Source organism: Stylophora pistillata, chromosome 9 (genome assembly GCF_964205215.1).
Source record: "Stylophora pistillata chromosome 9, jaStyPist1.2, whole genome shotgun sequence".
NCBI lineage: Eukaryota > Metazoa > Cnidaria > Anthozoa > Scleractinia > Pocilloporidae > Stylophora > Stylophora pistillata.
The window spans coordinates 2,096,253-2,121,043 of NC_142527.1; the positions used below are offsets into that span (position 1 = coordinate 2,096,253).

General features: G+C 39.2%; 1 protein-coding gene and 1 long non-coding RNA gene across 7 annotated transcripts; one reads left to right on the forward strand and one right to left on the reverse strand.

Moving 5' to 3' along the window:
- The first annotated feature begins 7,909 nt into the window (after window positions 1–7,909).
- On the forward strand, window positions 7,910–22,108 carry LOC111326605 (uncharacterized). Of its 6 annotated transcripts, XM_088732415.1 has the most exons (5): window positions 10,221–10,381; window positions 13,712–13,960; window positions 14,835–15,348; window positions 15,806–19,849; window positions 19,952–22,108. In XM_088732415.1, exons 2-5 carry the CDS (start codon window positions 13,775–13,777, stop codon window positions 20,332–20,334), a joined length of 5,127 nt encoding a protein of 1,708 aa, XP_088588541.1. In that variant the 5' UTR covers window positions 10,221–10,381; window positions 13,712–13,774; the 3' UTR covers window positions 20,335–22,108. The 6 variants fall into 6 exon arrangements, with proteins under 6 accessions (XP_022786379.2, XP_088588541.1, XP_022786370.2 ...); XM_022930644.2 differs by lacking the exon at window positions 10,221–10,381 and adding an exon at window positions 7,910–8,177 and having other exon boundaries at window positions 15,806–22,108; XM_022930635.2 differs by having other exon boundaries at window positions 15,806–22,108.
- Window positions 20,552–24,745, reverse strand: LOC148722774 (uncharacterized). Its single transcript, XR_015991451.1, has 2 exons — window positions 22,830–24,745; window positions 20,552–22,540 (listed from the first exon to the last, which is right to left on the reverse strand). It is a non-coding gene; the product is annotated as an uncharacterized LOC148722774 (long non-coding RNA).
- Between the last annotated feature and the right edge of the window lie 46 nt (window positions 24,746–24,791).

Below are 24,791 nucleotides of genomic sequence, written 5' to 3' on the forward strand. Positions count from 1 at the left end.
TTACTAATCGTGTGAAACCAATAAATTCCGTTTTCAGCACGTTCGTTCAAGATCACAAAAGACTTCAAAATTAGTGTAGCAAGAACATCACTGTCACTTTTCCATGCGCTCGTATGTTTCCTTTCCAAATTTTCTCATTATCTTTGATTTACGTTCCGAAAAGGGCTGCATCACCAACTGGCAAAAAAGTTATCATTTACGTAGTCCTAGCAATTAAAAAAACTGTCATGTATTAGGTCAGATTACTTTTCTGAATTTTGGAGTTTAAAACAAAAAAGGAACACTTCAGTCATGAAAGTGGATGGTTTATCTTCTTGAGACAAGTCGGCAACACCAGGTATGTACAACCGTCTACGTTTAAGATCCTGGGTAGTCATATTAACTTATTTTACATAATGTGTTGTCTAGCTTTTTATAAACTTTTCCTCTTAATTAGATAGCGTTTTGTCTTTGAAGAAAAGATAGAACTGAAAATTTTGAATACTTTGAAATTCCAGCCGGTCAAGGTACCCTTGGAAAATCGAAAACAAAATCACGATTTTTTTACCTGTTTGTATACGAAATTTGAATTTTTGCCCTTATATCAGAGAGGATTATGTTGGAAAGGGGGAATTTTCGTCGTCCACGTTTACAAAATGCTTTTTAGGTAAATCACGATCTCGGAGATGCTAGCGGCACATTATAAACATCACAAGCAGGATCGAGACAATGGGCTTTTTAAAACTTGTCTACAGCCGCCAAAGTTGAAAGACGAATGGAAGAACTTGTGAACACGAACAGAGTGTATCTCAAAGCAAGCAGTCTTAGACACGGGCAAAGAGATTCACACCTTCGGTTTTCTCATGTCTCCGCCACGTAAAAAAATGAAAATGAGCTTGTATGAAGCGACGTGATGGCCCTTTCTGGTAAGGATGTTAATCGCCCCCCTGTGTTGCTACCTGCAACATCTAATTTTGTCAAGTTCTTTTGTAATTTCCTGGGGGTACTCATTATACCCCTGGGGCAGAGAATGAAGTGTCTTGCGCAAAAACGCTTACCGATTACGTAGATGATTGATTGTATCAACACATTTACTAAGAAAAGCCGAGTGCTATAGTCAACCCAATTTTTTTTGTTTTTCAACTCAAATCCGATTAGCTGCTCTCAATAAAATTGTTCTTACAGATTGAGTAGTTAGTGGCTGTTCCTCTCCACCATGCACTTCCCCTTCTCTACACACACTGAAAATCTGCCACTTTTAAGTGCTTATATACGAACTTGTCGTGGCAAGAATTTTGCAACTGCTCTGTAATAACTGCTCCTCCTATCTTGCTGAACGACGACAGTACGTCCAGATTAAACTGGACAGGCGCCAAATATAACGTCACTCTCGAGGAAAGTGTTGCCATTTGGAACACAAAGCGTTTCATTAGCGTTTGAAGCCAGTTGATCCGTTGTTCAAGATGTCATGTCTGTTACTTTGAAATTATATTTGAGTGGTTCTCTCTTCGGTTCTCTTTGAGTTCCGTTGTTGTCGATGTCCGCTACTTCAAAAAAACTTTAATGCAACATCGAAAAATTTATCTATCTAACTAGACGAGAGCACTTCGAAAACGTGAAAGACGCCATACCACGTTTGTTTAATTCCGATTTAATGACCGTTTTTTATCACTCACGATTACAAAAACATGCTCTCAGTTACGGAAAAAGGACACCCAAAACGTTTTGTATTACAGGCACGTGCAACCAGGTCATATAGGGGCGAAAAAACACGTGCCGCATACATGTTTGTTCGGTTATGTAATAGACAACGAAATCATGTATAATGTAAATCAAATTAAAACTAATTTACGTAACGTACAGTTTCCAACACTCTCCCCCATATGATTTGGAAACAAAACATATGTACGTGGAACTGTCTCTACAACAAAACAAGTATTTTCATCACATACTTCACCATCCCTTCCACTTTTTGATAAACTACATCTTTTAAATATACACCAAATAAACGATGTACTTATCTCCTGATTCAGTTTCAGCCTTAATAATTAATAACGTACTTCCACCTTACTTTGATGACTTCTGTATAGAGATATTTAAAGTGCATAGTTATAATACTAGGGGATCAAAGCAACTTCACAAGAAATTTTAACAGAACAAATTATGGAAAATACTTTACTCGGAAAAAGATAGTTAAAATCTGGAATGAAATACTAACGACTATTAAATGCTCTGCATCTTTAAAAATCTTTAACGACAATTAAGCAATTCATTTTGCAAAAGTGATACTGACATAGATCTTACTTTGTATATTGATTAGACAGCTTAGTTTAACATTATTTGCAATGGTTTACAATTTTTGTATGAATTCCAGTCTCTGATACCATCTGACTAAATTTAGATATAGTTTGTTTTTTTTTTAAAGGGAGACTACTTTGTAAAAGCTCGCGAGAGTTTCCTTAGTCTTCCTCCCAAGTGCAGATTGTAAAAACATCATATACTTGCTGTATTGTTTCAATATGGGAAATAAAGTCATTCATTCATTCATTCAGTAATGCGTATGATAATAATGTTCCTTTGATAACAACATTCAGCGTGCTGCCACACCAGTAGGGACTTTAAGCAGTCAGGACGGCAACGCCACGGAAGACATAGATTAAAAAATGATTTTCTACTTTTAGTTAGAATTTCAAAAATGGATGCATGTGTTTACCGTCTCATAGGGCGCCAGACCTCAGACTCAACATAACGCATAAAAGTAGCGTTGAGTTCCAAATGTAAATTAAAATAATTTGCCGCCGCGGTTATGGTTGGCAGACGACGCAAATTTTGGTGATTTCACGTTGTTGTTTTGCAAAGGACGGCTACAAAATGTACAAAGTTTTAAAACGCACGTGCTGGGCTATTGTTCTTCCAATTAGATCTACTGTTTTTCCACGTTCTCGTTGCCGTCGCCGTCGTGGTTTGCTTAAAGTCCCTACTAGTATCTCATCGCGGCCGCGCCGGCCGGAACTCTACTGCAGTTGGGTTCAAAGGTGGGTCTTTGCGAGTTTTAGGGTTTCGGTGACACGACAACTCCAATGGGTCAAGATCTTGGATTGGGCGTTCCATAAACCTTCTGCCTGCTCTTAATTTCACCGCCCTAACAATACTCGCAGAAAGGTAACTAGAACTGTGAATGAACCGCGAGATCCATGTACAAATACTCATAGCTTTACGCAAGCCGAACTTCTCGAGAATAATGTCAAAGTCGTTGTTTGCTTCGACACTGAGCGCGAAAAGTTCTCGTTGAACCTTCTTCTCTGCATTGCTATCATCCGTCCCCTTTGTTACAATATCAGCAGGCCACTGAGATGGGTCGGACAACAACGACGGACCGTTCCACCATAGCTCCGCTTTAGTCATACCACCGCCTCGGCTCTCCAAGTCAGCTGGGTTTTCAGATGTCGAGACATGCTTCGGGTCTTCGGGTCTTCGGGTGGCTCTGGATCTTTTTAACCCGATTCGCTACGAATTGGCGGTACTCCCCGTCATCGTTCAGCCAGCCGTGTGTAAGGCTACAGTGCTGTCGAGCCAGCACTGTATATCCTCCGTCATATTGAAACCTTGTATTGCTGCCCGCACACTTGTGTGACTTGTGTGACTGCCATGTGACCCGCCACGAGCTCCAAACGAGGCAAGTCGGGATTTGGTGGCAATGAGTCCCTGTATCACACCTGATGCTTGCGTAACCACGGCAAACACAGTAGCACACAGACCACGATTACTTGCATCACCAAACGCATGGGTGAAGTCTGATATTTTGGATATATCAACAAAGTTGAAATGGTAAATTGGCCACCGTAACGTTTACAAAAGCTGACGTTTCGAGCGTTAGCCCTTCGTCGGAGCGAATAGAGGAATTGTGGGTTGTGTGTGCTTTTAAAGGCAGAAAATGGAGCTTTGTTATTGGTGGGAACATGGCAACGAGAAAAACACGAATAAATTAGTGGAATGAAAAGCGTTCGTTGATCCCTGTGGGATTTAGACTGCCGGTTTAATTATCAACGTCATCCACTTTGTCCCATTTTGAGACCCAGTAGTTTGCACTCTTCAGGCACTGATGCCTTCTCAACGACACCCAGTCCAGCTGCTCCCGAATAATATTGTCGTACTGGGTCAGCATATCAGTTCTCTTTAAATTTCGTAGAAGAGAGTTCACTCTGCGCACGATGTCCGCACAGTTGTTGGGTAACTCAGGGCAGTTCCCCTTTCCAAGGAAGTCCACTCGGAGTTTCATCGCGACCGTCTGGACTTCTTGTTAGTTGTTCCTTGAAATCTTCATATACTTCTTGCTATGCAGATGGCCTTTCTTCCAATCCCAGAACATCCAGAGCGCAGAGTTGGTTGTGGTCAACAGCCGAATTCACAGCTAGGTAAACGTCGCCCAAGTCTGTTCCAGGGGACAGAATGGTCCATCCGAAACGCGTACACTCTGCTACGGGATCACCTCTACGTCCGACACGCAGACGTTCACTGGTTCGTACTTTGCAAAGTCATTAGCACCAATTAGCAAGTGGACAAGTAAGGGGGGTTTCATATCATTGTCGTCGATTACAACACCTCTCTGGTGAGGGTGATTGTTCAAGAGTTCCGAATATCTTGGGTTGTTCAAGGCCAAAAGCTCCTTTTTCTCGTGTCGAAAAGGTGAAAAAGACGCTATACCACGCTTCCTTCCGGTTTATTGACGTCGAGTTTAAAATCTCCAGTCACAGAACTCATAACAACTTCAAAGACTTGCATGGTTCTAGTTTAAACGCCTGTGAGCACTGCGATTTGACTTAAACTGGTCGACTTGGGTTTTGCTTTGATTAAAATGATCGCTGTGGACAAAGCATTCGAATGGCTGACACCACTTTTCAACTGGACTCTGACTTTGTAGCCGCCCCTGTTTACAACCACGGCCGGATGAATAACACTGGAGCCTCCGATTAAATTTACCGTCATACCAGGTTCGTCTTTCCCTCTTGTCAAGGAATAATTACTTTTACCCATTGTCTAACGCGTGATGATATAGCTGCAAAGGTTTACCGAAAACCGAATTCAACAGCTTCCTCCAAGGTTGAGTATTGTACAGGTAGGTGAATAGTATAGGACGGCAACCTGTTCAAATTTACCGTCATACCAGGTTCGTCTTTCCCTCTTGTCAAGGAATAATTACTTTTACCCATTGTCTAACGCGTGATGATATAGCTGCAAAGGTTTACCGAAAACCGAATTCGACAGCTTCCTCCAAGGTTGTGAGGTTGAGTATTGTGCAGGTAGGTGAATAGTATAGGACGGCAACCTGTTCAAATTTACCGTCATACCAGGTTCGTCTTTCCCTCTTGTCATATCTTCTTGTGAGTAAATCTTTGGCCTTTTGGTAACCTAGAGGCGTAAACGGAAACGAAATTTTGTGATCAGGAGTTTGGGCATTCTCTTTCCTCTATAAGAAGTCTTCTTCTTATACAGTAAAGTAACACTCAACGCAAAATCTACCAAATCGCTCAAATTCGCCATTTAGAACCACAGAAACGACAATACACAGCAAGTGAGGTAGGTTTATATTTATTTTGAGCCTTAACATAGACATTCCTTGATATAAGTTTACGATATTACGACTCTTCAATATTCTCCTATACATTTCTTTATATTTCGAACAAACGACCTGACACGCCGCTTGTGTGGGCCCCATGTGTTTTAACCTCAAATTCTTCTTTTCGAATTCCAATTCCTCCACATGTGCTCGCTCAATAGCTTCTTGTTTTTGCGCCATTTTCTCTTTTTCTAGTTCGACTTCTCTTTAGTGTTCGTAGAGCGCGCTTGTGTTTTGATTGCGATTGATTTGTTCGATGCGTCCTGCTAATTTGTGTGTACAGGCATCTCCATTAACAACTTGTTCAATTGCGTCGGCCCATTCTTGTACAACCTCATCGTTATCGCCGTTCGCGAACTTTTGTTCTTCAATGAATTCCTTTAGCTTGACTACTGCAGTCACTTCATCCTGGGAGACCCAGGGGCTGTGGGTCGATTTCAAGTTAGGGCGTGAAGAGCCCCTGGGGACATTGTCTTACAAGACTAGTTCCAAACGGTCGCAGTCGTTCTGCCATCTGATTGGTGCCAGAAAATCTTTGTTTTTCTGTCCAATCAGAGTGAAGTGTGCTTTAGAGTCCTTTCGTGTGTTTTAACACAGACATATACCACTAGCTCAGTGGCTCGCTATGTTTGTTTGGACCGTGCGACGGAGATTTGCTTGAGGCGAAAAGTTTCAGTCTCGGCACACAATGTAAGGGAAATCGATCAGATTGTCAGCGAAAATCTTACCGGAAATTATACTGAATACTTTCGCAGGTATCACTAGAGAACGTGTTTTAAAGTTTGCGAGGTTTGTATACAACACGATGGTTGCAGTCATTGATATGTCGCTTTAAACGTTAAAAGAGATTTAAGCTTAAATCTTTCTAAATTTTTTGCATAATTTGCTGTGACTGAAACTTTGCCAATCCCGTGAAGTTATTTCGTCGCACGGACCACGCAGGTATGTCGAGCAACTGGTACTTCCGCAACTTTCTGTGCGTGCCAAAATTTAATCTCATCTTCGCTTGAAAAAAAAGAAAAGCTAAGCGTGGAAACTTTTGCTTATTAGATGTGGGTAGATGACCCTGTACTACTAAGCTGACATTTGCAATAAAGGAAACCCGCCCTTTCCTTTTGTGAAAGACACTATACCACGCTTCCTTAATTCCGGTTAATTGACCCGTGTTTACGATTACCTCCCACTCGCCATTTCAGGAACAGGCTCTCAGCTTATTCGGATCGGGAACATAGGCATGCAGGAGTTATTTTTTTGGATTTGTGGGTGGAAATGGGACACTAAGTAACTGATGCTGATGTCTGAATAATTGTTGGTAAAAATAAACGGCATTGGTACCACGCTTCCTGCAGTCCCCTCAACAGCCTTAATTTGAACTCATCGCGCAACGCTTTCTCTCCAACGTTGCCTGACGAGACCAAAGAACGACCTACTCGTAAGCTATAATAATGCTTACTGCCCCTCTTCGTCAGAGACAAAGTCATAATTATCATTCTGGCCGTAGAGGGCCAGAATCAATATTTCCGTTTGGTTTTTCTTGTGCAGGAAATGTACAATAGGCGTTACGTAGCACCTTTTAATTGGCGTAAAGCAACGTGGTGGACCAGGCCTGGTGGTGTACATAGCCTGGGAACGAGGTTGAGGTTTGGCATCGGGTGTTAGTCAGTGCTGGGCCGCGCATAAACGATAGGCTTGTGACAGTTTATACTTATCTTTCGAGTGAACTTAAAAAATATTTATTAAAAGCACAAACCTAATACTGTGAATCACTTCTATTGTTAACGTACTGATGAAGACAACAACCGCAGGAACAGTAAAAGGTCATTTGGCTCTGATTGGTGCGACATACAAAAATGCTACGATCTGATTGGCTTGTGATACACCAGAAAAATTTCGCCAATCACATTGCTTTGAGATACACGAAAAAAAAAAATGCGCCAATCATTTTGCTTAGAGATACACCGAATTGCGCCGATTAGATTACTTACACCAAACACGCCACTTTATGCGCTAACATAGTTATTTAAAAAAAGAAAGAAAAAAAAACTCCAAAAGGACACTAAAAAACGTCTTGTATTATAAGCACGTGGAAGCAGGCCATATTTGGGCTAAAAAGCACGTGCCGCATACACGTTTGTTCGCTTATGTAATAGACAACGAAATCACCCACGAGGTCAATCAAATTAAAACTGATTAACGTAAAGTACACTTTCCAATAAGCCAAAAAAAAAAAAAATGACTATCTACAGAGGTATCGTAGAATCAAGGGAGCAACTGCAAGAAATTGTTTTCAAGAAGGAAAACCAGTGGTACCGAGAGAAGTGATAATGCATACATTAAATGTTCCAGAGCATACGTTTCCTTTGCCTATCAACGAGGTCAATCTTGCTTCCACACGACTCGGAATTGACATCTTGACGTCATAAGGGCTCATGAGCTTCATAAGCGGATGAAATAAGGACTTGCTTTGGTTGTTTGAAGAAAGGAATTGTTGTCAATCGAAAAGAACAGTGCTCAATGGTTTCTTTCATAAAGCGGTTAGCCTCGAAATACGCCTGAAGGGAGAACTCGGCGAATTGAAAAAGTAAGTGGATGTTTGGATGATCAATATCGATTGTCTTGCAGTTGGAATCGTGCCCGTTATCTTAGCCTCAGTGTTGATGGTTTAGATAATCAGTTACATGAATTTATCACAAGCAACTAGTTTCATCGGTATTCGACTGGCCCCGGAGAGATATTTGTAGCACCTCAGTCTTATGATGAATCAGTAGAATGCAGGTACACCACTCATGAATACTTAGATTCATTGGAACCCCTTAAGATGGAAAACTCTGTGAGACCTCACACGCCCTTTTAAATTAAGTTTTGTAAACACAACTTCCTCGGGAAATAAGACCCACATACCCACGCCACTGTCTTAAAGATATTGGTCAACTGGTCATTCTAGCTAATTGATTTTCTTCTAAAATCAATTAACGAAAGCGAAACTTCGATGAAATACCGTAATCAACTAACTTTAAACGAAACAACTTTTGAACCACTTTTAAAGAAATTAAAGATTAAAGAGCTATGATTTTGACTTTAAAATGCCTGACATAAACAGAAGTGTCACTGCATCATTCTAAGGGATTCTTTTATCTCTTTATCGAAGGCTAAATAACCTTGGTTCAGTTCAGTAGAACGCTCTCTGCAAAGAAGATATTCTCACGAAGCAAGAAACTAGATGAATTCTTCCAAACATTTTGTATCTAATACGTATTTTCTGTCTCTGCGCTCTCTAATATCAGCGAAAAATTCTGAGGTTGCCTCAAACAACACCAATATTGCTCTTTGGTCTAAGATTTTGTCAGGCGTGTCTTCTACTAGAAAGACTTGAAAACAAAAACGGAGGAAATGAGGAATGCTTCACTGAATTAAATGTAGACTAAATCAGTAACACTGTTGATATTCATCGTTGCCTTTATTCGTTATTTTTGCAAGATCGTAATGAAAGGTCGGATAACGTGGCCAAACTATTATCACTTTTCTGGTAAATCTTCGCGTGAGGAAAATGTCGTATTGGTTCGGAGTCATACTCCCTCAGATAATCCGTACAATTTAAGAATCGCTTGGTTGGAAATACAAAACCAATTACATGTAACGCTCACAAATTAACAAGTTCATAGGTTTCCAGACTAGAACTTACCACGTTTTTGTTGGATAGGAAAATCTTTATCTGACAGCTAAACCTCTGATTTGCATTTATTTCAACTGATGAGAAATAACCAGAGAGGACCCGTCAGCAAAAATTTGCTGTGATGTGACACCAATATAGATCGCAAAGGCTTTTAATGCGATAAACATGGGTATCACCCAATTGTCTTTGAAACAAAAATTAAAACATTTTATTTTAATCAAGCTAGAAACTATTTATGCGTCAGCACTATTCTTCCTGTAGCGGTAAAACTGACACATTTTTTGGTAATTTATGACTTCTTTGCAAGACACAATTTCTTTTAAATTTTCTGATATTGAATGTTTACACAATAGGATTGCCATCCAACGTCAGAAATAGAGCGTTTTTCGTGTAGTTTGGAATTTAATAATAAATGGGAGTGATCATGAAAATTTTCCATTTGTCTAAAGTACAAAACGAACAAACAACATTCTCTGGGACATGTCCTGTGAACAACCACACATATGCCGATCGATGACATAGAGAACAATTTTTCTCGCCCACCATTTCTAATAAAAGGTATTAGCTAAGTTTGCAAACAGATCCATTATCTTCGTAATATTTCCTTGAGGTGTGGTGGTTCACCGCAAAGTTTTCCCCACTCTTTCGGTGAAAAAACGAACTGATTTAGCTGACCGTCTGGGCAGTGTAAAGGAACAGCCCCGAGGGTGAACGCGCTAAAACGGCGTCGTTTTTGAAAAGTTTCGTTTACAGGTCAATGTGCTGCCAGCTATTTTAGTAACCTTAATGCAAACCAAATACAGTTTCGGTCAATGTGATCAGTAGAGCAATCCACCGCAGAGTTTTGTTATTCGAAATTCCGTGCGCTGATTGGTCGGCGGTGTATCACGATGTAAAGAATGTGTCAATCAACGCCAGCTGTTTAGAGAAGAACGGAAACGCGTCGCCCACAACAAACACACCTTTGGTGCTCTCGAGGCGGTTTCTGTACGAAAGTCAGACATTACACAATCTTGAGTTTCTTGTCGGGAGGTCTTAAAGAACAGAACTTGTCAAAGTGTTGGAAATCATCCTAATTGACTTTTCATCGAAGACTGTGGGGTGGAAATAAGGTGAGATTTTGCCAAGATCAAGGAGTCAAAGTTCTGTTTTATTTGTTCGATGGCTGCATAACGATAACGAGTGCTTGACTCTGATTGGAATAGCCTTCTACCGCTTTTATTTGTTCGGTAAATCTTTTAGAAGAGCCAGTGGCCAAGAGTTTTCAAGACGCCTTGATTGCGACTCCCAGATTTAATCTGAGAGAACAGAAAGCAAAGTCATGGAGCACAAATGTACGCAAATTTGGTTCGCTTTGCAAAATCTTCATGCGCTAACTCCAATTTATAACACGTTTTGAAAATTCAGCAGGAAGTTGTTTGTCTAGAACTCTGTTGTTTCTGCAGCAGATAAGCTGAAAATTATTACTCATGTGAGCTTGACCATTGATACCAGAGGTAACTTTTTGAAGCAAGTGAATGGTCTTTGGTCGGAATGCTTTATAAAAGTCATTTCTAGAAGATTGTGTGAAAGCTCACCTTGCCTTTGAGTGCTTGAAGTTACTCGTCAGTGACGTTTGAGATACTTGAAAAATAAATGATAAGTTGAATAATTTCACGGTTAGCTAGGGTTCTTTTCCTTAGTGATATTAGTTTTTGTTTTTGCTTAATAGGAACGCGCTCGAATTTTGATGTCAAGAACTGGTCAAAATTCTCTTCTCAAATACCTCATTTACGCGTTCGCTTTGTTTTCCTTTCTCATCAAATTTATGCAAGAAAGGTTTTTAGAATATAAATGAACTTTTACAAATTAAAATTATTATTCCACCGGTCTATATTGGGAGTGTTTACATTTGCGCTTCAAATTGCGTCCTAATAGTCAATATCGCAAAAGGTCTTGTATAGATAACAGACTTTTTTTCCTCCCGGAATTCTCAAATTTGGAGGATCAAAAAGTTTTATCGCGGTTTTGAGGAGATGACTGAAGGTGATTCTTGAACTTTACAAAACGCCGTGTTTTGCTTGTCATGTTATCCTTCGACAAGCATTGACCTCAACCATGGGCGTGAGTTTCCGTTGACAACAGGTTGCTGATTGTATTGTAAGTAAAGAATTGTTAAATCACAGTATCGATCCAGAAATCCGTTGAAAATTGTGGCCGAAATGCTAGAAAGAACGATTTGGTTGAAACAGACTCGCCAACACATCGTATTTGGCCATTGTTTCGTCTTGTTAACTGATAAGATCTATTTTGAAGGTTGTTTATGGCTCTCTTAGAACTCGCTCGCTCTTCAGCTCAGGCGGGTCTGACGTTTTTTGAGCGGAAAGAAAAGTCACGCAATTTGTTTTAGTTTGTGGATTGGCGTGAAGCTTTCATGATAGTATCAGATTATTCCAGAAGGTCACATTTTGTATTTCGATCTTCGAACCCGGTGATTGTGAATTTTAAATACATCGTGAGTATAGCGTAGAATATCTGAAATCAAACCAGGGGAAAGTGACTTGAGGAGGTCATTGCCGTGTTAAAGGCATTTGGAGATTGTTGACTGATATGAAATGAGATTACAAAATGGCGTTAATTAGCTACTAATGAGTATGGCATCGAGAACATTTTGGAACGAAAGAATTATCCCGAGCACAGTACCGCTTGAAAGTGTAGTGCTTTGAGAAAAAATATCACGATGAAATGTCACTCGGATTTTGTTTGGGAAGACATCAAAATTTTGAACAGTCTTCGACAGATTGAAAGCGGCTTAACTTCCTTTCGGCATTTGATCAGATATTCTTCATAATTAGATATTTTAGGCACACGTAACTAACTAGAAAACAAGGCGAACTACAGTCAAATTGAACGTAGATGTTGTCATTCATTTCAAATCAAACTCTTTCAATGCCCTAATGAAGTTTATATTGTGTTGAAGTTGTAATTTGAAATTGACTTGCACATTGAAATTAAAGTTTGAACTTGCTGTTTTAATTGTAAGAATAAATAATTAAAGAGCTCTTTTAAACTTGATTAAGAAAATCAATTTCACAGCTTAAGTTTTTTGTGGACAGAGGATTTGGTTTGGGATTATTTAAACCCACAGTTTCTCTTTGTCATGAGATATCATTATATGGGCCTATTGCCTCAGTACTTTGTACTCGATCCCTTAAATGAACTTTAAGTTGCAGTCAAATTATACTTATTCAAAAAATTTAAAATTTTCCTGCGAAGTAACAACATTTTTCTGGTAATGAAAAATTAATGATTTTTGTAGACTCTGCATGTAATTTCATAACTTTGGAACTACAAATTAAGGTTTCTCTCCATAGCAAAGCATGAATTTGGTCATCAATTCTAAGATGCTGTTTAAAATGACTTACTTGAATGACAATTTGTGGGGTTTTCACTCTCTTAGGAGGTAAACCATTGTGCAATGGATATTTTGTTTTTCAAATTTCTGACAATCAGAGTGATCTTAGAGTATCTTCACAGTAGTGAGCGGTCACAGTTGTTCTTTCTGATTCATGAGAGTACTTTTCAAAAACCAGGAGAAGCATCCCTCTTATTTCTGTGGTGTTCATGTACGTGGAATACAATTTATCCTTGCTGTTGTCAACTTACAAATTCTTCTCAAATTATAAATTTTGAGTTTCTTGCAGATAGGTGATGTGTCTTGATTTTTTGGTCTTCTAAACCCTCAATGAAATCCTTTACTTTATAATAAATGAACCAAATTTCCAAGGTAATTTATGATACTCGGGGGTTTGTGGAAAGAATATGACATCAAGCAAAATGAAAAGCTTTCCAAGTTCCAGCTGCATGATCTTTGTCTCTTTGCTATGGATGTGGTAGAAATATTTTTTATTTAAAAAAAAAAACAAAAACAAATGTTAATTAGGTTACCATTCCTATTCATGGAAGAACTTGTTTAAGTCTATGATCACTGCTTAAACAAAGGAGGTATTGTAGTTTTGGGCTGGTATGACAATAGGGTTAAAATGCAATCTTAAATTGGCTGAATATGTCTCAAGGAGTCTGTTATGTTAATCGTGTAACTCTCTTTTTCCCACGGGAAAAAGAGAGTTACACGATTAACATAACATAGCCTGTCCACCCAAAGAATATATCATTATGTATGGTCCCATTAATCAAAGCAAGGGTAGCTTGAACTGCAGAAGTGTTTGAGGTTATGACATGTATACGCTCATTTAAAACCTTTAGAACTAATGCAACATCACATCCTTGTTCATAATACTCAAGGTCTATTTCGATATGAATCAAGTATTGGATGCATTGATACCTACGTACTGTATTTAAAATCCTTGTGGAAGGATCAAGTCTTTTATCCTAAAGCGAACTTAATTATCAAAGAGTGTTGATTTCTTAAAAGTGAAGTATTGTGATTTTTTTTTTTACAGACACATCAATGTGTGGATAAATTTCAAACCACAAGATTGTTTATATGACCTAGACAACAAGTGATGCAAGATTTTTTCAAGGGAAAAATGAACTTCAGAGTATACATTTTTTGCCTGTTCATAACACTTATATGTGGTAAGGAACTGCTGGAAGGGCAATACAGAAGACTACCAAATGCCTTTGCTGTTGTTGGAAGATGTTTTGAGTATAATTTGCCCCCCTGGGATGGCAGCCAACAGCAATATAAGGTATTTTAAAACAGATCAACATTGAATTGGATATCACTTAATCCAAGAACATATATAGGGGCTTCATTGATGTTTTCTGCAGGAGGGCAACTGGTTTTCACAGGCGGGCAAAACTCTTTGAACTGAACTTCTTTATAAGATAAACTTTCCTCCAGACCGTCAAATCAGGTGGGCAAAACCATCCTCACAACCGGTCAATTTGCCCGGTGCCTGGCCCTTAATGAAACCCCTGCATATAAAAGTATTAAACAGAGTAGACCTGCTCTTCGAGTTTAAGTAAAATGTAAGGTCTGAATGTTTCCATTGAGAGTTTATAAAACACATTGCTAGACTTAATCTTAAAATCTTCCCTCAACTACTTTCAAAAGTGGAAACACTGGGACTGCTTTAATTTTATTCTTACTTTTCAAAGATGAAAAACCCTTTACGTTATGAAAGACTAATTTTATTTCGCTATACAGGATTACTAGTAAGTAATTATCATAGCTGTTGAAGATAAAATTCATGCAAATATGAGAGGATGTAATTTGTCACAAAAATTCACTGCATGATTTCAGTGAAATTCACACCTACAGTAACTGTCATGTTTTGTTGAACAGAATTAAAAAAAAAAAAACAAGTTTTCTCTTCCCTTATCCTTGGTTCACAGTTTGAACTATCATCTTAAAATCACTAAGACCTTTTGTGTGAAATGTGTTTAAATTAAATGTACTTATTTCTTTAAGTCAAACTCTTTCTTACAGTAAGTAGCACTAATTTCATCTAAACTCTTTTCAGCCATCATGGCTCATTGCAAGATGGCAGCCAATTGCAAAATGCAGCATGGTCTGCCACAAAACTTTTCATTTGGTTAATTGTTGTTGTTTTCCTGTAGGCTGTAGAAAAAGGTAAAACAGTCTTACCCAAATGGCTGTGGTTTGATGAAGCCAGTTACAAACTTCTTGGTGTACCATTATGGCGTGACAAAGGAACAGTTCAAGTTCAAATCCAGACAAAACATGGGGACAGGAAAACAGAATTCTCAATCACTGTTCAAGATTTGCATACAGTGTTGGAGAACAGGTCCATCATGTCAAATGAGACAAAGATTCCATCCTTTGTAGAACCCAAATGCCCCAATGGACTCTCTGTGGCTGTTGCTACTGTCCAGTTTGATCTGCATATCGATAAGCTCCATGGAGAGGACAGAATAAATCTTATGAGAAAGTTGTCTGACTTTGCTGACGTAGGCACACTGGAGTTGCATATGGCAGTCGGAAAAGGACACAGCACAGCATTTGGGTTGAAAGATGTTATGACCATCACAGCAGGGCCAGGAAATGTGGCAGATTCCAAACAGCCGGGTGTGGTGGTTTCTTGGAAAATTGGCTGCGGAATTGACTTGTCAGGTGTGTGCCGCGTATGCAGTCAGGAGAATCATTCATCCTTTCATTCCCAGTAAAGACTGAAAAAGGAATTTCTCACCGTAATATCAAAACATTTTTAATTAACACTCAAAACTTGTTGAGAAGAGCAAGGAATGTCAGTGATATATATTTTTTTATCTAAGACTTAATCCTCAGGGTTGAAATTATGAGAAATGCATGGCAGAATGTGAATAATTGATATTTAGTTCTTGGGGCACACAGGTTTAACATTCTAAGCCTTAACCTGTCGCCAGGCTTGGTAGATCCTTGAAAGATCCTTGTAGGATCCTTTTAAGATCCTTGTCTTTGAGGATCTTTGACAGGTCTTTGACAATCCTCAAAGATCCTTAAAGATCTTGTGAGTTTTTCACTAGGGCTCAGAACTAGATATGTTCTTGGCTGATCAAATTGATGTTAATTAATGTTTTTTTCCCCCAAGGAATGTATGTGACCTCACTCTTAAAGTCCAGTTCTGAGCATGGGTCATTTAAACAAGCCTTAAAGGCACCAGTCAGTGGGTGGCATATTACCACTGGACGGCCTAAAATTCAGCAGAAAAGGGTACGCAGACAAGCTGCCAATCTTATGCCAACTCCAACTTGGACCGACACGATGCCAACTCCAACAAGCATGGCAGCTCCACCAACCATTTCAGTTACACGCACTACGATAGCTCCAACACCAACAATCAATGTTGACACAGGAGCACCTAGACTTCTTAGAACAATCCCCCCTATAACTTTTTTCTTAGGGATGGAAGTTCGCTACATGATCCCAGAGGACACATTTTATGATGACTGGGAAGCTGTGTTCACTAGAGATTTGCGGCTGGATATGAGGTATTTTAATGGATCACTTCTAAGTGAACTGCCACCTTCATCGTGGATATTCTTTGATTCAAGCACACAAGAAATTTATGGCATGCCCTTTGGTATTGACTTAAAAGGATCATACCACTTTGTTATCAGGGCTGCAGACAAAGCTGGAAATATTGCTTCATTTAACATTACTGTGGAAGTATCAGATCGAGCCTTCTTTTACAATTATCAGTTTACAATTGTCCTGGACTACAACTATGAGGAATTCGCGAATAATGTGAATATTCGTCTGCTGTTGATGAAGAAATTAGCAGGCTATTATGGTGATAACAAATCAATGCTATATGTGTCATCCTATATATACAAGGCAGGCTATCTTTTTCTCACCTTCCATTTTAAGTTGACAACTGCAGATTGTAATAGTTTGGAATTGAAGCGTCTTGTGGATGGCTTTGGTAAAAGCAAACTGAATCCTGAATTTCAGAAACATCTTCTGCCAGAATTTGATATCAAGTACAACTGTCATGGAGGTGTTGGGCCTTGTAAAGCAACCCCACCCCCTGGGTCTAACACTTCACCTGTAGTGAACCAAGCACTCGGGCAGCTGAATATAGACTTGGGACAAGGAATGCGCTACAAGATTCCATGGAACACATTCTATGACAAGGAAGACCATTACACACCCAGTTTAACCCTTGAATTAAGAACCAAAGACAACAAACCCCTTTCATCATCATCCTGGATAAATTTAGATGCTTCTCAACAAGAAATTTATGGTCAACCTATTGATTTAAGCTTGCTTGGATTACAGGAGTTTCGTTTGGTGGCCACTGACAGTGGTGGACTGGAAGCATTTACTAGTGTGAAGCTGTTAGTTTCAGAGGATACCAACCATTACAATCACGAGTTTAGTATTGTTCTCAAAGGAGAGTTTCACTCTTATGAAAACATGTCTAAAAATGTTGAAATCAGGGTTTTGCTGTTAGAAGCAATAGCGAAATACTACAACCTGAACCTCGGACAGGTACGCATTGTCAAATACCAAAAGGGCCCATCTTTTCATTTTAGATTTGATTCTATTCCATATGACGACTGTGGAAATGCTCTTTTACAAAGAATTATCAATGGATTCTGGAAAAGTAAGGAGATAAACCCAGAATTTGTAAAAGCCCTTGGCAAAGACAGTTACCGTGTAGACACTGGCTACTACTTTGTCAGAGGACCCTGCAAAAATCTCAGTCCTGCAGTTACAGGGGCAGGACCAAAGGGTACACGTATCAAAAAAGAAATGTATCAAGGGCAAGCACTTTACTTCCACATACCATATAATACGTTCTATGATGAGCAGGACTTCTATACACCCAACCTAAACCTGAGCTTAAGAACAGCGGATGATCCATCATCCAATTGGATTTACCTTGACACCAAAAAACAAGACATTTACTGTTTACCCATAAGCATCAGCACAGTGAAGAGACATAGATTTAAACTAATTGCAACAGATAGGGATGGAATGGAGGGAGATACTGACTTGAGAATAACGGTGAAAGAGAATACAGATAACTTCAACTACACATTCTCTATTCGTATTGAGAAGTATTCAGAATTTAAGGATGATGTTGTGATGTTGATTCAGTTGCTGGAAAAAATTGCCGGGTATTATGGATGGAACTATCAAAATATAAGGATCTTCAGCCAAGAATCTGAGAGTCTTTTCACATTTGGATTTGATACCATTCTGAACAAATGTGATGGTGAAGTCTTTCAAAAGGTGAAAGATCGGTTTTGGGAAGGTACAAAGCTGAAAACTGAATTTAAGGATGCCCTACTTCCGTTCCAAGTAACTTCAGGATTTTACACTTGTAAGAATTTGTGCTCTTGCAACTCACCACCAGAAGTAATAAACCCCATCAACAGCCTGTCAGTGTTTGAAGGACAAGCCTTGAAGTTTCTCATCCCAGGAGAGACCTTTTACGATGAAGAAGATAAATACACTCCGAATCTGAAGTTGGAATTAAAAATAGAAAAAGATGAAGAGCGCACATCTTCATGGATCCTACTTGATAACTTGCCAAAACAACAAATAACACTGCTGCCAATTGACAAGAACACAATTGGAACACATAAGTTTGAACTGATAGCAAGAGACTCGGAAGGTTTGGAAGGTCGGGATGAAATTGAAGTGAATGTGTTGGATGACAGAAGGACATATTACCACATGTTTACACTCAAAATTGAAGATGGATCAGCTGGGGATGATGTCAGTGCTAGAGTTCGTTTGGTGGAGTTGCTTGCTAACTACTTCAGGGTGGACTTCAAAAACGTCCGTGTTCGCAGTTATGGCTTATGGCCAGCTGTTGAAACCACTTTCCAATTTGTCCAGACCAACTTAAAGTGTGACAATCCAGAATTGCGAGAGTGGAGAGCCAAGTTTATGGAAAATGGACAGTTAGCTACAGACTTCATTAATGAACTTAGCCCTGACTTCCGAGTTGTGTCTGGGTCATTCAAACTTTTGGATATCTGCAGCCCAGTGCTACCAATAGGAGTTAATAATACTGTGCCTGAATTATACAACCACATTGACCGTCTCAATGTATACCAGGGACAGGGTCTACGATTTTTTATTCCAAATGACACTTTTTTTGACAAGGAAGATTTGCTTACACCAAATTTGAGGCTGGAAATGCTGGCAATTGATGGTAATGCCCTTCTTCGCACATCTTGGATCCTCCTCAATTCTTCTCGGCAGGAAATCTATGGTTTACCTTCTAATATCAAAACTATTGGGTTACACGAGTTTTTGGTGGTGGCAGCTGACAAGAAAGGAAGTAAGGCTTATGATGCATTTGAAGTAAGAGTGCTTGAAGACACAGTACTGTACAACCACAAGTTTAATATTTTGATAGACTATGACAATATTACCTTCATGGATAATGTTGGAATAAGGGTTGTCTTGTTGGAAAAGATAGCAGATTACTTTCAAGTGAACTTCACCAGTGTACGAGTGGCTGACTACACCCCTGGAGTTCTCTTTTCCTTCTATTTCGATTTCATTCCTTTTGAAGACTGCTCCAATTCTTTGTTGACAGAACTTATTGATGGATTTTGGTTTGGCTCAGATCTAACTCCACAGTTTGTAACTGCATTAGGTCCAGAATACAGAATCATATCTGGATCTTTTGAGAAGCTTCCACCTTGTAGTCGTATTGGACCAGAGTTTGATGAAACAATTGGTGACCGTCCTGGAGGAATATGGTGGACTTATGCAATCATACCTGCCATTGTGCTTGCTATTGTTCTCCTTCTGATTGGGTGCTGTGTGTTGATTTTCATGGGATGTTGCAGAAAGCAGAAACTCACAGGCGCAGAGAAAACAACTTTTATTTACAAGCGAAAGCCAGTTGTTCTTCAGGAAGAGTATGAGATCAAGGAACAACTATTGAAGCAGCCGATTGTCTTGCCAAACGAAAAACCACCGGTACCCCCTATGTATCCCCGCAGCCCTGTCCTAAGTGGTGACAGAACCCCACTCCTGATGGAGGAAATGAAGTCAGTACCTTACCAAGCACCAACATTTCTGTCTAGTAGACAAATGTCAAGTGGTGGTGGCAGTGGAAATTCAGGATTTGTGGCTAGTGGTGGTGGTGGAGGAGGAGGAGGAGGTGGTGGTGGTGGAGGTGGAGGAGGTGGTGGTGGAGGTGGAGGAGGAGGTGGTGGAGGAGGAGGTGGTTTCAGTGCAGTTAGTGGGGCTGCTGGAGGAGGAGGTGGTTTCAGTGCTGTTAGTGGGGCTGCTGGAGGAGGAGGTGGTCTTAAAGGCACAGGAGGTGGTGGTAGCAGTGCAACTTTTGGTGCTGGAGGAAGTGGCAGTGCAGGTGGTGGTGGTGGAGCTGCTGTGGGAGGTAGCAGTATGTCTGGTGGTGGTGCAGGAGGAGCTGCTGGTGCTGGTGGAGCAAGTGGTGGTGGTGCAGGAGGGGGTGCAGGAGGTGGGGCTGTCAGTTTTAGTATGGCCTCTGGTGGTGGTGGAAGCAGTTTTAGGCAAACCTCGTACAGCTACAGTTACAGCAGCAGTGGAGGCAGTGCATCCAGTGGAAGTCGTAAGGTAGCCTATGCTGGCTACAGACTACCTCCAGCTTATGTGCCACCATGAGCTTAAAAGAAGAGACCTGTCTTGCATTCTGAACAATTGAAATTGCATGCTGAAAAGACAGGCATTTAATTGGGTAGCTAAAAAAGTAATTTGTTAGAAAGTTTTTGTGAAAAAACTGATGGTGGAAAATTCTTACCAACCAAAGCATGTTTGCAATTTACAGTAAGTTTGTGAAATATGGAGATAATCTGCAAAGCAAGAAAGAAGAAAGCTTAAAAACCTCACTTCAGGAATGCTGCTTATTATTAGGAACGTGAATCAACAAGGACATTGAATGTTTCCAATGTTTGTATATCTGTTGACTGTGTTGCATTGGTAGCGAAGTAATTAACACTGGTTATTTAATGAGGAAACAACTCACAAATGTGAATATCCTGTAGTGTGGTATTCACTGTAAGTGATTTTAAGGTGAATAAGAGTGCAAGGGTGCTTATTTTAGCAGGGTTGAACTTTAACTCCAAGATTTGATTAATTTGTATTTCTCCCTTCTGACTTCTATACAATTCTTTGAAATTTGTTGAGAGAATTTGCTCTCATATCAATGAAACACTCTTAATTTGATATAATTGTATATTCTCTTGACACACTCAGTCGGAGAATGTTATGCAAGTGTGAGGAGAAATTGTATGTCAATCACTCTTTGGAGTTAAAGTAACTGCTAATTGAAGTTCTCTTTGGAAACTGGTATTTGCAACTGTTTGCTCTTAAGGAGTGATATCAATAAGAACTTCCAACAAGAATTTGTTTTCTATAGACTGTTATTTATACATGGTGTAGAATTTCTTGGTTTGGTTTGGTAGGATGTAGATATTTTCAGTTGATTAATACAAGTTTACAGTTAAAATTGAAAGAGTCAAAGCCTAAAAATCAAATTTCACTTTTCGAAGTTCAAGTGTGTTAACAAAATTTGAAATTTATTTTTTGTAGAAAAAATGTATAGAAGAAAGTCTTGCGTGGCAACATAATTGTCTGACTTGAACAGATTCTCATACTGCCCAGCAGGTGTAGTTATCAGTTGTATTTACCAAAGGGCCTGTCATTGACCAACTTCATGGAAGTCGTTAATTTATTTGACGTTCAAAGAACATTATTTAGCTCAAAGACAACCAGTGAAGGAAATCAATTTGTATGTTTTGATAATGTGTAGGACTATTCTTTCTTTGTGTAATTTTTTTGTTTTAAAAAATAGATATAATTTCAAATGTAGTGCTGTCTTAACAAATCGAAGAAGACTATCAGGTTTTTTGGATCTGAACTTTGTGATTTACATCTGAACTGACTGCACTGTGAAACAAAAAATAATAGAGTCAGGCGTGCCATTTTATCGGCGGTGGGTTGTGAATTATACTATACTTGTTACTATGTTAATAATATGTACAACGATGGAACTGTTATAACCATTTCATGACAGTTATATTTCTGCTTTTTTTATCTTTTATGAATTTTCAGATATTGTTTTGTCTATAAGAAGTTTTTTCGCAGTATGGTTCCTGATTGTATGTTAAGTATTTAAAAGCAGACTGTTCTGGTATTGTCTTAATTGATTTAAAACATTAATCGGATTGTTTCTGAATATGTTGAAAACCGTAAGAAGTAGATTATTTGTACCTTTTGGTAAAAGCTTGTTCGCGCCTTTGCTTGTAAATTTAATTTGAACTTTAAACGGTTCACTGAGGTGAAAAAGTTCTTACGTTTGATTTATAACTTCAGCTTTTGGGAATGCTTTGTCTACGACAATTTTGGGGAAAAAAATAAACTTCGAATGTTTAATGTACTTTCTGTAAACCTTTTTTTGTGTTCGTTTAATTTCCTCACAAATGTTTTAGTGAATAGATTGCAACGTCAAACGGTTAACATAGGTTATTCAGGGCAACAGAAAATCGTAACATATCGGACAACCCTCCAGAGCTACCTCTCCAGCCACAACCTACTCTAGTTTACAGGCGCCAATCAGGCCTGGCAGTTAATATTACAGCAAACGACTAGGGGAAGGTCGAAAGGAAATAAAGCGCCGCATGGTTGTCACTCGGAAAAATGAAAATACAACTTGAGTTCTGCCGCCACGTTAACGGAATATTGTCCCATCGCGTAATTTTGTTGCAAAGTGTGATTTGTGTTTCAAAAGCGACAATTTTGTGAACATACCTTTACACAGCACTATTGCAAGTAATTTCGCTTCCGGACTGTGAGACCTTCGCGCCTCGAACTAATGGAAGATGGGAAACATGCGTCAGGAACTCGTGGGATTTTAGAACGGAAGTAGAAACTACCGATAAAATTTTAGAAAAATTTCAGAAACTTGCACTACTCGAAAATAAAATTAAATTATCGATTGAGCTTCTCTGCGGAAATCACTCGACTTTCTCAGACGACCACAATAAAAATATTTTCAGACTGAAACCACAAGCCGCAATTTTCTGTAAGTGTTACCCTCCTCCAGGCATCCGGTACTCCCGTTCTTTTTAATAGGATAATAAGTAAAATCATAAACATACCTGTGGTCATCGAGTCGTGAGCGGATTACCTTTACGCCCACCACTAAACGGAAATGTGGTTTTACGTGCCCACTCCTTATTTCTTTAATCACAACTCGTCACTCTTTAAAGACACTTACGAAGCTTCTTACAAGAGTCACACCCAAATTGCAAAAGTTCTTTCGACCTGTCACGATTCTTAGCAGTTCCGCAAGTGTGGTCACGCATTCCTGTCCGGGAATGCGTGATCAGCTTATGGCAAGCCTTTCATCTGACTATCACGAGAGGGTTCTGACCGGACAAGAAACAAGCGACTGGGTCACTTCTTAAGTTACTGTCTTACGCAACTGGAGTGAAATAAAGGGATCAACACGGAAGCGAAGTGTATGTGACAATCGAAGACTCAAAACGGTGTTATTGTCCATCAAATTTTGGGCGGCTCGAAACGATCTCTCGTTAGCTTTTCCGGCTATCGACCGCTATCTGACGCCAGTTCACCTATTTTAAGACTCATATATAGAAAGGAAAATCTACTCTTGCTGAAATGTACCCTAAGAATCCACTAATTTCTTCAGGCTAGACGCGTAAGAAAACCATCGTTATATTTTGCATCTGGATGTCAAATGGTATAATTTTTACGCGGGGAAAAATTTCGATAGAAAGTACCTCAGAAACAACGAAACAAGCAAGATTTTAACTTTCTTTAACAGAAGAATTGTATACCATTGGCACAATTTGAGAAGTCTGGATCTTTCAAATAAATAATGATAACCCATGCTCAAGTTTGTTCGCTCTATGTGATGCGACCAGAGCCGATTGTGTACAACCTCGGCGGAACCATGAAAATGGAATTTAGCAATTAACCTTATCGATTGAAGCTAAAGGTGACCTTAGACTGCGAGATAAAAAGTTAGATAATATACTTGTTTGCCAACTGTTGAGAAACGATAACTGTGATATGATACGCTTGTTTAATGGAACACGGGTTATTTAAATGTACTCTGGCAAAAGGTGTGTCTACAACTTTGCGATAACTGAGAAGTCCTTGATCAACTTCTAAAACTCTTTCGATCATAGAACAAAATTCGTTTGGTCTTAGTTCACAATTTTTTTCGTTAAGGAGCCTTTTTAAATCTGCTAACCAAGGGTTAATTCCTACCTGTAATTGCATTAGTATGTGCAGTATTGGAAAAAGAGCAATCTTCAAATTGATCCCCCATTACCCTCACTAGTAAATTTGATTTGGCAATTGAGAGCAATTCAATTTTACTCCAAAGACTTGAGGAATGCATTGTTGCGAAGAACTGTTTTTCTTCCTATGCACATATTTGCCCAATGTATTTTAATTTTGTTTGTTTTCGTGTCACCCATAATTCTCTTCCTCCAGGATAAAATTTCGTCTAAATCCCTTTTATTGCTACGCTCTTGTTATTTAAAGACAAGACCTGAAAGAAGCCTAACTTTTTTAGTTCTTAAAAGCAAATATAATCTGAAATACAAACAAAGTTCTGACAATTGCCAGACAATCACAACACGCACATTCTGAGATAAGAACTGTCTTTTCTTTTACACTTTAAAGCTGTGTTTGGCTTGGCCGTCTAGTTAACAAGGCCACAAAATTGTGAAAATACAAATTGATAACATGTCCTCAAAGAAAAGAAATACTCCACATATCTGGCGTTATTCACTGACCGAAACGTCAGAATATCTTAGCGTTACCCTCCTGGTTCTAAAATTCGGTCAAGCGAAGAGCTTACTTCAAATTCATCGTGAGTGGTATGTGATATGTGATGGTACAGAAGCTTGGGTCTTTTTTCGTCTTACTTCCCTCTGTAAAAAAGAAAACAAGGGATTTAAGAGGATTAGCGCAGCCTTAAAAAGAATTCCTCGTTGGGCTTATCTTAAACAAAATCCTTCCAACTTATAATGTGCTGGGTTCGTTGACCTTTATAATGAACAGTTGAGCACATGTGACGGGAAAAT